The 13,343-nt window shown below is 36.5% G+C and overlaps 1 protein-coding gene across 1 annotated transcript in view; it reads left to right on the top strand.

Moving 5' to 3' along the window:
* The window catches only part of CGRRF1 (cell growth regulator with ring finger domain 1), a 30,203-nt gene extending 17,603 nt beyond the window's left edge, over positions 1-12,600 (top strand). The window contains exons 3-6 of the mRNA XM_041760113.1: positions 4,326-4,503; positions 4,659-4,806; positions 10,745-10,852; positions 11,269-12,600. Coding sequence (XP_041616047.1) covers positions 4,326-4,503; positions 4,659-4,806; positions 10,745-10,852; positions 11,269-11,589 — 755 coding nt within the window. The 3' untranslated portion in view covers positions 11,590-12,600. The remainder of the gene's footprint in view (positions 1-4,325; positions 4,504-4,658; positions 4,807-10,744; positions 10,853-11,268) is intronic.
* Positions 12,601-13,343: the final 743 nt, after the last annotated feature.

Genomic DNA, 13,343 nt, shown 5'->3' with positions numbered 1-13,343 from the left:
GTGTCCTTAGAATCAGTTTTAATCTTAGTCATTTAGTTCTCTTTACTATGGGTGGCTTGGTGGGATTTCTTTTGTTGTTATGTGGTGATACTGGATTTGGACTTCTGATGTTTCCATGTCCCCAGTGTAAAAGGCTCTAATGAAATTGATAGGAGGTACTCAGGATATGTTAATTGAATTTAATTCATTTGATTTAGAATTTTCCTATCCCTTTGTAACAACTTCCTTATATTTGGGCTTATTCACCCTGGTGAGACCTAACAAAAATAAAACCATTAGACAAAATGACACACAGCATTTTTGGAGGAATTTGTGAACCTCTATTTTCTACGATGTAAAATTTTCATCTCCCAATACTCTAGATTTATTACTCATTCATGATCACCTTGTATGTTGGTTCTTCTCTCTCAGGGATTCTCCTCAAGGAAGTTTGTGGCTTTTCTGCTCTATTGTTTCTCCTTTTTTTAATGGCTCAACTCACTGGCTATAGTCCTTATTTTTTGCAATTTTTTGCAAGTCTGTCTCTTATGCAGGGTTTTATTGGGCTGTTATGGCTAGGCAGGTAAAGGCAGGTTGAAGGCAGTCACCACCATGCTGCTTCAGTTAGTTTAGATTCTGAATTTTCTGGTTTAAGGCTATGTTCTAGCTCTGCTATTACTGTTGATCTGATATGGCATTGTGTTTGCACTGAATTTTAGAAGACTGAGAAAATAAAAGAATGAGAACCGTCTGCAGAAGTGAGAAGAACTAAAAGGAGAACAGTTTTGCCTGGGGGGATTTGAACTGTCATCAGTTAGTGTAAATTGATACATTCTCTTCTCAGTCTATGTCATGGACAAGTGTGGAGAGATTGTGGAAAGTAGAATTTATAGATTCTATACTTCTTTCTCATTAACTTATAATGTTAATTTCAGAGACATACTTTGTTGACGTCTGAGTAGTATCCAGTTGTCAATAGTCTCTGACCCTCTCTGCACTTTAGTCAAGTATATGCAGTCTGTAAACAAGCCTTTTATGCAGCTCTGAATGGCTGGAACTCTGATTCTTTTTACAAAACAAATAAACTGGGTAGTTTTGTGTGTTTTAGGGATTATCCTTCCATGGTTCTTTTTAAATGGAAATAGACACATAGATGTGGATATCCTCTCCTGTAAGATAATCAGGAATATGCTATATACCTGCCTCCATCTTGCTTTTTTCATTTATATGTATTCTGAAGATCATCCCATTGTAGTATATGCAGATATCTTGCCATGCCTCAATTCTTTTTTAAGAGCTCCATAATTTCATTATAGAATATCCCATATTTTATTCATTTAACTCCCATTGATGGACATTTGGGTGGATTCCAGCATTTTGATGTAACTAAAGCTTCATTCATAACATTTTTTCACATTTTCACATTTCTACCAAGAATGTTTTTTATTTTTCCACTTTCTTTTATATGTCTTTTCTATTTTTCCCTTTCATATCTACTTTAGTTTTTATCCCTTACCTCATGTTGTATGGTTGTGTGGTAACAAAGAGAAAGGGAGGTATGATTTTTAATATATATATTAACTTTAACTGTATAAACATTGTCACGCGGGGATCTCTGGGTGGCTCAGCAGTTTTAGCGCCTGCCTTCAGCTCAGGGTGTGACCTGGAGTCCTAGGATCAAGTCCCACATCAGGCTCCCTGCATGGAGCCTGCTTCTCCCTCTGCCTGTGTCTCTGCCTCTTTCTCTTTTTCTTTTCTTTCTCTTTCTCTTTCTCTTTTTCTCTCTCTCTCTGTGTCTCTCATGAATAAATAAAATCTTTAAAAAAAAAGTCATGCAACATAATATAAATAGTATATACTAACATTAAAAAATGTAATACATAATATGTAAATTGATATATGTTAAATTTAATATATAAATATATATTTGGTATTGATGGAGTGTTTTTCTTTGGATATTTAGTAGCTAATTGAAAAATAATAGCTAATTAAATTTCCCTTTTTAAAAAAAAAAAAGATTTTATTTATTTATTTGAGAGAGAGAGAAAGAAAGGATGAGCAGGGGGTAGAGGGAGAACCAGACTCCCCTCTGAGCAAGGAACCTGATGCGAGGCTTGGTCCCAGGATCCTGGGATCATGACCGGAGCCAAAGGCAGACACTTAACTGATGAGCCACCCAGGCACCCCATAAATTTCCCATTCTTGAATAATACCTGATGATTGGAATCATACAAAACTTTGAAATCAAATTCTATTCCAATTACCTAGGCAAAGTTCCCGCCAATTAGAAGTTTTGCATAACTATGATTGGAAATTATCCTGTGTCACTGTGACTATGCATACTGCAAATCTGAGACTCTATATACATACACTAACTACTGAAAAGAAAGTAAAAAATTCAATTTTTGGTATCCTGTAGAGCATCTGCTTGTGTTTGTGTATATCCTTCTGAGATATACTCTTGATCACCTTTTTATTTTACTTTCTTAAGGGATGATTTATGTACTTTTAAAAGATTTATTTATTTATTAGAAAAAGTGAGTGACTGCGGGTTTGGGGGAGGCAGTAACAGAGAAAGGAGAGAGAGAATCTCAAGCGTACTCCCTGATGAGTGCAGAGCCCAATGTGGGGGTTGATCCCATGAGTCTGAGATCATGATCTGAGCCGAAATCAAAAGTCAGGCCCCCAAACTGGTTGAGCCACCCAGCTACCCCCTTAATCACCTTTTAAAAATATATATAATGTATCAACCAGAATTTTTTTGTTAAAGATTTTATTTATTTATTCATGACAGACACAGAGAGAGAGAGAGAGAGAGAGAGAGAGAGAGGCAGAAACACAGGCAGAGGGAGAAGCAGGCTCCATGCAGGGAGCCTGACGTGGGACTCGATCCCGGATCTCCAGGATTGTACCCCAGACTGAAGGCAGCGCCAAACCACTGGGCCATCGGGGCTGCCCTCAGTCAGAATTTTTATTAGCTAATAGAAATGACTGCAAAAGGAAACTGGGAAGCTTACAGAATTGCCAATAGGTTTGAAGACCCAGCATCAGAGACCAAAGTTGTTCAGTCAGGAATAATGCCCTAAACCATGTACTTTTGAGCACTAGAGGCTACAGTTTCTACTGCCAGCAGTAAAAGACCCTGGATATTGCTGCCCTTGAACTTGATATTGCTACAACTGTCATGAGCAAGGGGAAAAATCACATGGGTAGTAATAGTAAGTCCTATGTAACTATTTAATAAATAAGTAAAACAGTCTAATTTGGGATGCCTGGGTGGCTCAGCGGTTGAGCGTCTGCCTTTAACCCAGGGCGTGATCCCAGAGTCCTAGGATCGAGTCTCACATCAGACTCCCTACATGGAGCCTGCTTCTCCCTCTGCCTGAGTCTCTGCCTCTCTTTCTGTGTGTCTCTCATGAATAAATAAATAAAATCTTAAAAAAAAATCTAATTTGTATATCCACTTAATAATTTATTTTTCCACTTAAACCGATTTACTCAAATTGTAATATGTTTCATTATACTGAAAGCAAATAAGTGAATGAGGACATTGCTATTAAGCCCTTCATGTTTTGGAATCCTCACTCTTTCCTTAGGATGTTTTGCATATTATGTGGGACATTAACTGTGTGACAAGAGTATATATTAATGTTGTCAGTGTGTATAACAATATTACTAAGGCTTGGTTTCTTTTTAATATTTTTTCTACTCCAGTGATCATCTTATGGACCCCATGAGTTATGTGTATCCACTTTCAGAGACAGCTCTGCTGTTTCTTACAGTAACAAGGTTCTGTATAGCCACTTTTAGAGACACCTCTACTGTTTCCTATACTTAGGATTATCTATGCAATTAGAGTAATAGGTTGTCAATAGTGAACTATACTACAGTTTTTAAACTCTATGTGGCAGGGGCAGCTGGGTGGCTCAGTGGTTGAGTGTCTGCCTTCAGCTCAGGTCGTGATCCTGGAGTCTGTCTCTCTTTCTGTGTGTCTCTCATGAATAAATAAATAAAATCTTTTAAAAAATAAATAAACTCTATGTTGGAAAAGTCTTTAAGTCAGACAGACAAAATTAACTTGATAATTTCCAAGTATAAATGTATAAATAATAAGAGTTTAATGATAGTGCTTCAAAACTGTGTAGAGGTTGAGGTTTTTATATTACTTGTTTTGGGACCAGTTGCTTCATTTACAGGCACATACCCTTTAATGAGTTCCTTTAACTGCCATCAGCCTGGCCAGGATCCAAAAGGAAGCTTTTGTTATTCACTGTGTATAATTGTATTAGAAATTACATTAGGTAATTTTCTTTTCTTTGTCTTCTTTTCTTCTTTGTTTTTTACAGCTGGCATAACTTTGACAACAGATTGCCTAGAAGATAGCCTCCTTACATGCTACTGGGGGTGCAGCGTTCAAAAATTATATGAAGCTCTGCAAAAGCACTTTTATTGCTTCCGAATAAGCACTCCCCAAGCACTGGAAGATGCTCTGTATAGTGAATATCTCTATCAAGAACAGTATTTGTATCCTTTTATCTGATATACCTATTAACAAATGAAAATTTTAGATGTTAGACTTTTTTTATGAATAAAATATTTGGTAAGTTACTATTGATCACCTTTGGTGTATTACTGTATTTTCGGTTATAGTGGTAATTTACCTTTACATTTTCAAAAAGTATTAAAAAGGACAGCAAAGAAGAAATATATTGCCAGTTACCAAGAGATACTAAAATCGAAGACTTTGGTACAGTACCCAGATCTCGCTATCCATTGGTAGCACTTTTGACCCTAGCTGATGAGGATGACCGAGAAATTTATGATATTGTAAGTAATTTTCTAATTCTGGAAGCATTCCTTTAAGTGATTGGGATGATGGGTCATAATTATTTGGTGAATAGACAGTTTTATTTTAACTTCTGAGGACATACATTTGGCCCAAACACATTTTTCTTAAAAAAGGGATACCTCAGAAGTATACATGTATGATTTTTATACATGTAACAGCTCCTTCAGAGTAGGACTTTTTTTCCATTTGAGTTACATGTGATATTATTTAGAAAACAAAAGGCATATTATAGTTGAATGAAGTTAATTTTATTATTCTGTATTGTCATGTTTGCTAGATTTAAAAAAAAGCCTTTTGGGAAGCATATTTATTCTTAGCATTTTTAGCACTGAATAAATAAGCATTGTGATCATCTGAAGTGCTCAGTTTTAAGATGGTATTCCTCTTTTCTTTGCACGCTGGCAAGTCACCTTGTTTCTATCATAGCCCTTGCCACACTTACATCTACTATGTTTTTGGTCTCTGTATTTTCAGTAATTATAGGAATCTCCGTTTCTCACTATGTACTCATTATTTCTTTAGTCTGGTAGTTTGTCCCCATTAGGAAGATAAAATTTTTTTCAAGGAATATCTTCTCAAAACAAGTGTATTGTATTCTTGTATTTAAAAAGTGCAGACCCTTATTGAGAAATCTAGACCCTGCTCATACAGTTTGGATTTTAAATCTTACCAAATTGAAGTTCCATTGAATTGAAGTCCATTTTTTTTTTCCAAATAAGTCATACTAATAGCAGTATATTTCCACACAGTGCTCGGAACACAGTAGGTGCTCAATAAACTTGATAAGTGGGGCGGGGGGCGGGGAGTCCTACCAAACAATGTTAGTGAGCCTCATAGATGTCGACAGCAAGTCGGTTACTTGTGCATGACAAGTGCATATGAGATCTTTTAGTTTCCTCCCTCTCCTCCCCTCTTATCCTCCTATCCTGCTCAGTTGAAGATGAATAAGAAGGTTGGTGTTTCATATTTCCAGCCTCTGTTCTTTACCTTAGCTACCGTAGCAAGGTAACCAGTCTGTCACCACCGTGTCACCCATGTCTTCTAAGCTCCCTTCCTTCCATCCTTTCAAAACAAAAAGGGTCAGGGCAGCCTGGATGGCTCTGTGGTTTAGCGCCACCTTCAGCCCAGGGCGTGATCCTGGAGACTTAGGATGGAGTCCCACGTGGGGCTCCCTGCATGGAGCCTGTTTCTCCCTCTGCCTGTGTCTCTGCCTCTCTTTCTCTTTCTCTTTCTCTCTCTCTCTCTCCCTCTCTTTCCCTCCCTTCCTCCCTCCCTCCCTCCCTCCCTCCCTCCCTCCCTCCCTCTCTTTTTCTGTCTCTCATGAATAAATAAATAAAAATCTTAAAAAAAAAAAAAGGTCAGATCTGTCACCATCCTCCCTGCTTCCCCTTTTGATTTCTTTTCCCCCCCTCGCTGAGGGTGCTATCTATTTAAGGTACTCAGAGTCTTTGTTTCCTAACTTTCTTCCTTAGTCTAAGCAGTGGGGGGGGGGTGTGTCTCAAAATGTATATAACATAAAATTTACTGTTTTAACCACTTTCCAGGGTATAAGTCAATGGCATTATAAATAGGGAAAGATTTGCTCGCGGTGCCCTGATCCAACTGGAACAAGGACTATGTGGCCCAACTGTACTTGTGGGAGGTGCATTTCCACAGGGGAACTGAGGTGTCTGGCCCTCGCAGGTTAATAGGCATTTTCTCTTTTTCTTTTGTTTCATTTTTATTTAAGTTCAATTTGCCAACATATAGTATACTGCTCATCTCATAATGTGCCCTCCTTAATGCCCATCACCCATTTACCCCATTCCTGCACCCACCTCCCCTTCTACAACCCTTTGTTCCCAGAGTCAGGAGTCTCTCATGGTTTGTCTTCCTCTCTAATTTTCCCCACTCAGTTTCCCTGGGGTCCTTCCCTGGGTCTTTTCTACTCATCAGCAAACTCCTTTCCTTTTTTTCTGTTAATCTTGCTCCTCCGTCTTTTTTATTAGTCAGATTGGGCCTAACATTGGAACTAAAGCATATTTGTTAGCATAGTTTGTGTTAATGTTCTCTGTTCTTAATTTTAAAAGCAAATTGAGGGATCCCTGGGTGGCTCAGCGGTTTAGTGCCTGCCTTCAACCCAGGGCGTGATCCTGGAGCCCCAGGATCGATCCCACATTGGGCAACCTGCATGGAGCCTGCTTCTCCCTCTGCCTGTGTCTCTGCCTCTCTCTCTCTCTCTCTCTCGAATAAATAAATAAAATATTAAAAAAAATAAAAGCATATCGAGCATTTGGTTTTTCAGTATTTATCTGGGGGTCAGAGTCTAAATCTAAAAAAAAAAAATTAAACTCTACCATTCCTATTCTAACAGTAAAAATTACATTTTGATAGTGTGGTCAGTTTAATATTTTAGGAAGAAGCAGGGGTTGTTATTGCAATATTTTGACTTTGACATTTTTTTTCATCTTTACTCAATTAGATTTTCTCTCTTACTCACATAATACATGTTTATGGCAGGAAATAAAAAATCTACATAAGCCAAAAAGGAAAAAAGCATAATAATCTGTAACTATTTTGTGACCTGTTTTCATTTATTATATTTTTAGCATCTTTTCAATATGAAATATATATTTACAGCTACATATATATTTATAACCAACATGATAGTAGCTTCTGAAGCATTTAATATTGAATGGAATGGCAGGATTGTTCGAATGATATGATGATATTACTGTCTTCTACCAGCCCTGTCATTTTGGTTTAGTATTATAAGGTTTTGCAGCCATTGCCAAATTATTAAATCCTTATAAAGCTGTAAAGAATATTATATGTTTGCAGCTATAGTAGGCTTCTTTCTTTAAACATTTCATTTGGACATAATTTTAGAAACTTGGAAAAATAGAAAACCAAAAGAACATCCCTGTATCTTTTACCCAGGTCTCCTATTGTTAATTGTTAACATTTGCACTATTATTTGCCCATATGTGTGTATTTTTAATGAATCAAGAATAAGTTGTATGCATGATTCTTTACCCCTAAATACCTTCATGTGTATTTCCTAATAATAGGAATATTCTCTTATACAAACACAATATAGTTAGCATCTTTATAAATCTAACATTGATAAAATATTTTATCCAATCTGTTACCTGTATTCCAATATACCAGTGTATCTAACAATCTTCTTTACAGCATGTTTCCCCCTCAAATACAGGTTCTAGTCTAGAGTCAAGTAGTGTATTTGTTGTGTATCTTTAGCTTCCTTTAATCTAGAACATTTCACGGCCTGTATTTGTCTTTTACAATAGTAGCATTTTTGAAGAATACACTTACCTACACCATTTTCGTAAACAGGACAGCTCCCCTTTTGTTTGTGGATGTTTCATTATGATCAGATTGGAGTTGTGCATTTTTAGCCCATCTACTGCACAGGTGATGACATGTGCTTTTCAGGGCGTCACCTTTGGAGGCATATATTGTTCTTCCCCCTCACTGGTGATGCTCATTTTGATAATCTCTCAGCAAGGTGTTATCTCATTCCTCATCTGTTCTGTTTTTTCCCCCTCCCTTATAAATAAGCAATTGGAGGAGAGCACTTTTAAGACCATGCAAACATTGCAGTCTTTATGAGAATTTCCCCGTGGATTGAATATCCACTGATAATTCTTACCAGGTTTTACCTTCTCCACAATGGTTGCAAAATGACTTCCAACCCCAGCCCTTCAGTCAGCTCTCAGTATTCTACTATAAGCAAGAGATCTCCCATCTCTTTCTTTGTTTATTATCTGTATGGCCTCACGAATTCCTTTCTTTCCCAGTGATTTATAATTCATTACTGAATTTAGTTATTTTGGTTCTCAACTGCCCTCTCCTTATTTTCTGCCCAAGGGTTTAAAGTCTGTGTCCATAAATTACTTGGATTTGTTCTCCTAAAAGTCAGAAACCCGTATAAAGAGGAAGTGTACTCAGATGTTGCTCTCATCCCTTCCCATGATGCTTTTTTGTTAATGATTTTACTTTTAAGTAATCTCCACACCCAACAGAGGCTCAAACTCACAACCCTGAGACGAAGAGTTGCATTCTCCACCCCAGCCAAGCACCTCCCTCCCCATTTTTATACACCCAATTCTTGTAGATAATCAAGTTTATTGTTTTCTGGTTTATCCTTCCTGTGTGTCATATTGTAATGATGAGAAGATACAGGTATATATATTTTATTATTTTCTCTTCTTTCTTACTTAAAAGGTATCACGCTTTATATACTATACATGTTCCTGCTTTTTTTCACTTCATAGTATCTCTGGGAAATCACTCCAGATCAGTTCATAGAGCTCTTCTCACATTGTTTTTCTATGGCTGCATAGCACTTGATTGTATGTAGGGGTATAGGTACCATAGTTATTTAGCCAATCTCCTGTAGCTGGACATTCAGGTAATTTCCAGTATTTTGCAATAACAAATAATCTTGCACAAGTTACACATAACTTGTGTATGTATTTTCATATTGTTAAGGTTGTATGGTTGAGGGGTAAGGGTATTTTGATACATACTACCATTTTGATACATATTATCACATTCCCCTCCACTGGGGTTATATCCTTGGCCTTTGTACTTTTTTTCTTTTTTATACATTTCTACCAGCAATATATGAAAGTGATTATTTCTCCTCAGACTATATTATTGATAAACGTTTGAAATCTATTAATCTAGGAGTAAGAAATGATATCTCAGTGAAGTTTTATTTTGTATTTATCATATTGTGAGTGAAATTGAACATCTTTTAATATAGCTAAGGATGGCAGCCCGGGTGGCAGAGCAGTTTAGCACCTGCCTTCATCCCAGGGCCTGATCCTGGAGACCCAGGATCAAGTCCTGCGTCGTGCTTCCTGCATGGAACCTGCTTCTCCCTCTGCCTGTGTCTCTGCCTCTCTCTCTCTGTCTCTCATGAATAAATAAATAAATAAATAAATAAATAAATAAATAAATCTTTAAAAAATAATAATAATATGGCTAAGGATCATGTTTATAATTTTGTGTGAATTGTCTGTTCACGTCTTTTGCCCATTTTTAAAAATAGGCTTTTTGCTCAACTCTTAATATTTAAAAGTTTTTCATAAATTAGATTTGTTGTGAATATTTTATTCCAATTCATCAGCTGTCTTTTGACTTTGCCTATGGGGCTTTTTATCATACAAGTTTTAAATTTTTATATAGTCAAATGCATCTGCCTCTGGGTTTGAGTCATAGTTACAAAGTCTTTCCCTACACTGGGACTAAAAAAGAATCCACATGTTTTCTTCTAGTGCTTGCATAGTTTTATTTTTTATAATTAGGTTTCTTATGCTTTTGGAATTTATTCTTACATATGGTTATAAGGAATGTATCTAATTTTATATTTTTCCAAATAGTTATCCAGTTGTCCTAATACTTTTTATTAAAAAGACTACCCAGTGATTTCAGATGGCACCTTCATCATATTTGTATAGATAGCTGGGTCTGTTTCTGGACTGTTTGTTGTATTCTAGCCACCTGTCTGTTTCTGTGCCTGTACTAGGGTATTTTAATTTTAAAGGCTTTGTACTGTGTTTTAATATCTGACTGGGCTCAATCCTCCTCACAGATTTTTTTCAGTATTTTCCTAGGTATTCTTACGTGTTATTTTTCCATATGAGAATTTTAGAGTCAACTCATATAACTCTATGAAAAAGCTCATTGGTATTTTTGTTGGGATCACATTAATTTGTAAATTTGAGTATAATTAAAAATAACTCTGGCAAAAATATGTTCCATAACTGATTCCTCCTTAGTAGACTGTGATTTAAATAAATTATTGTAAGTTTTCCAATTTATCAACCTTTTTTTTCTTATATTTCACATACCTGTGAAATAATGTAAGGAGATTAAATACTAATTGGTATTCACTTTTTATTTTAGATTTCCATGGTGTCAGTAATTCATATTCCGGATAAGACTTATAAACTTTCCTGTAGAATATTGTATCAATATTTACTCCTGGCTCAAGGTCAATTTCATGATCTTAAGGTAAGTACTCTGTCTTCTTAGCTCTCTCCTTTTATTTGCAGAGTTTCAAAGAATGACCATTTATAAAGATGATATTTTTCAGTTGGTTATCACAGAAGTTAGCTATTATTTGTTATTGGGCTCACTAACTCACAAATTTTTAGCAGCTTTTATGACTCCCACATTTAAAGAGTAATTGTCAGGGTGCCTGGGTGGCTCAGTCAGTTGGGCATCTGACTCTTGATTTCAGCTCAGGTCATGATCTTGGTGGTGGTGGGATCGAGCCCCATGTTGGGCTCTGTGCTCAGCACGGCATCTGCTTCCCTCTCCTTCTGCTCTCTCTCTCTCACTCTTTCTAAAATAAATTTTTAAAAAAAATTTTTTAAAGAGTAATTGTCATTTGTGACTATCCTTAAACTTGTTTCTTTGGTTTTCAGCAACTTTTCATGTCTGCAAATAATAATTCCACTCCCTCCAGCAATCCCTCCCCAGAAGAAAAAAGCATAGACCAAAGTTTGCTGGAAAAGGCTGGGCTGTCTGAAAGTGAAGTGGAGCCTCCTGAAGAGAACAGCAAGGACTGTGTTGTTTGCCAGAACGGGAGTGTGAACTGGGTGCTCCTGCCATGTAGACACACGTGCTTGTGTGATGGCTGTGTTAGGTATTTTCAGCAGTGCCCAATGTGCAGGCAATTTGTTCAGGAATCTTTTACGCTTTGCAGTCAAAAGGAGCAAGAGAAAGACAAACAGAAAGCTCTTTGAGGAAGTCATTACGCCTGAAAAGTATACTTTCCACTGAAGATGTAGAAATTTGTGTTCCTGGAATTAATCACAACATGGAATCTACAGTGTTGTCCATCAATGAAAATCCTGTTTTAAACTTCGCATTTGTATGGTACATTGATGATGAAAATTAATTCGTTCCTGTTCAGTATGATAAATACTAGAATACCATCTGTGTTAATATAAAAATTCATTCAACCCTTGAGAAGAATGTAAATGTTTGGCCTTTTATCAGCTAGAGGATTTCATAGAATGTTGATTAGGAAAAGTCTGAAAAGCAGTCCATCTAAAGTTTGAGGAGGGAAAAGTCAAGATTTCTGAATGTTTTGCCTTTGACATCATCTAGAGTGCAATTGGGAAAAAAACTGAATTCTTCCTAAATTGCATGCTCCCCAGTTTATAAAGAAGTTGGAAAGAGATTCTAGATCTTTTCCTAAAATAACAGGTTTTATAAATATCCATCTAATTTTCCTTTTAGTCACCTAAACACAAGTCTTAATTTTAATATAGCTTCTTAAATCATAAATGCAAGATACAATTCTTGTCTTCTCTCAGTGTATCATAGATTAAAATGATACTCATCTATAGGAAGCAGATATATAAAACTTGGATAATAAAATTTCTTGGATAATTAAATTTATTGTCAAATATGATTAGGTTAGCAGAATGTGACCTATCAGGGAAGATCTGTGAGACTCGGGATGCCTTACCTTAGATTTCCTCCTGCATAAAAAATCCATCTAAAATTGGAGAGCTTTTAGAGCCAGAAAAACTGCTAAGAGAAACAACTATATTTTTCTACTGTAGTTTTGTTCCAAATAAACCTATATCCTCCAGAATAGTAACCGATAGCCAAAAAGCCCCATCACCATGCTTTCTAAGATGACCGAGAAGAAAAAGGTAGATCAGAGCTTTCTGTGTCTTCAGGGAAAATTACCTTCAACTCACCAAGAAATTAGATCATGGCAAATAAACTGAACTTCAGGGAAATTTTCAAGACTTCTTTGTCCTGTTTGTATTAAGAATAATGCCTTATCTTTGTATCAGTGTTTTTACATAGTAGTATTTCATTCTAATCAAATATAACACTGAAAAAGACATTACCCTATTCTCCATTTTATGAACCAAATCAAACTTTCATCTCTGCTCAGTAGCTATGTATTAAGTACCTTCTAGGGGCCAGACACCTTTTGGCAGTCTGGGCTACAAAAAATCAGGCAAGACTTCTAACCTCAAAGTAGTTGTGCCTCAAAGGGGTGCTGACAGCATTTTAGAAACACGTCCCTACCTCGGCAATTCCTAGGGCTCTGTTCCCACCCTGCACCAGAAGCAGGGCAGTCCAAAGCTACAGTCTTTGCAGCAGTTAGCTAGCGAGAGTTCATCTGGGAAATTCACTCTGGTGGGAATTGAGGGAATCCTCAGAGATCACTTTGTCCATCTCAGCCATCCTGCTTCTCTTTACAGATCTGTTTGTACTCAAACTGTCTGAGGCATATCGTTGTTTTCTCATCTGCAATAGAGTCCACCAATCTTACTCCATTTTATGTAACTGTTTTATTGTAGTAAAATATACATAACAGGAAATTTACCATTTTAAGTGTTTTTTAAGTGTATAGTTCAGTGACATTAAGTACATTCACACTGTTGCGTGAGCATCATCAGGAACCATCTTCAGAATCTTTTTATCACCCTAAGCTAAAATTCTGTACCTAGTAAACACTGACTCCCCATTC

This window comes from Vulpes lagopus, chromosome 6 (assembly GCF_018345385.1).
Source record: "Vulpes lagopus strain Blue_001 chromosome 6, ASM1834538v1, whole genome shotgun sequence".
In the NCBI taxonomy this organism is placed as follows: domain Eukaryota; kingdom Metazoa; phylum Chordata; class Mammalia; order Carnivora; family Canidae; genus Vulpes; species Vulpes lagopus.
Note: the sequence above shows the minus strand (reverse complement) of the source record. Positions and strands in the feature narration are given on the sequence as shown.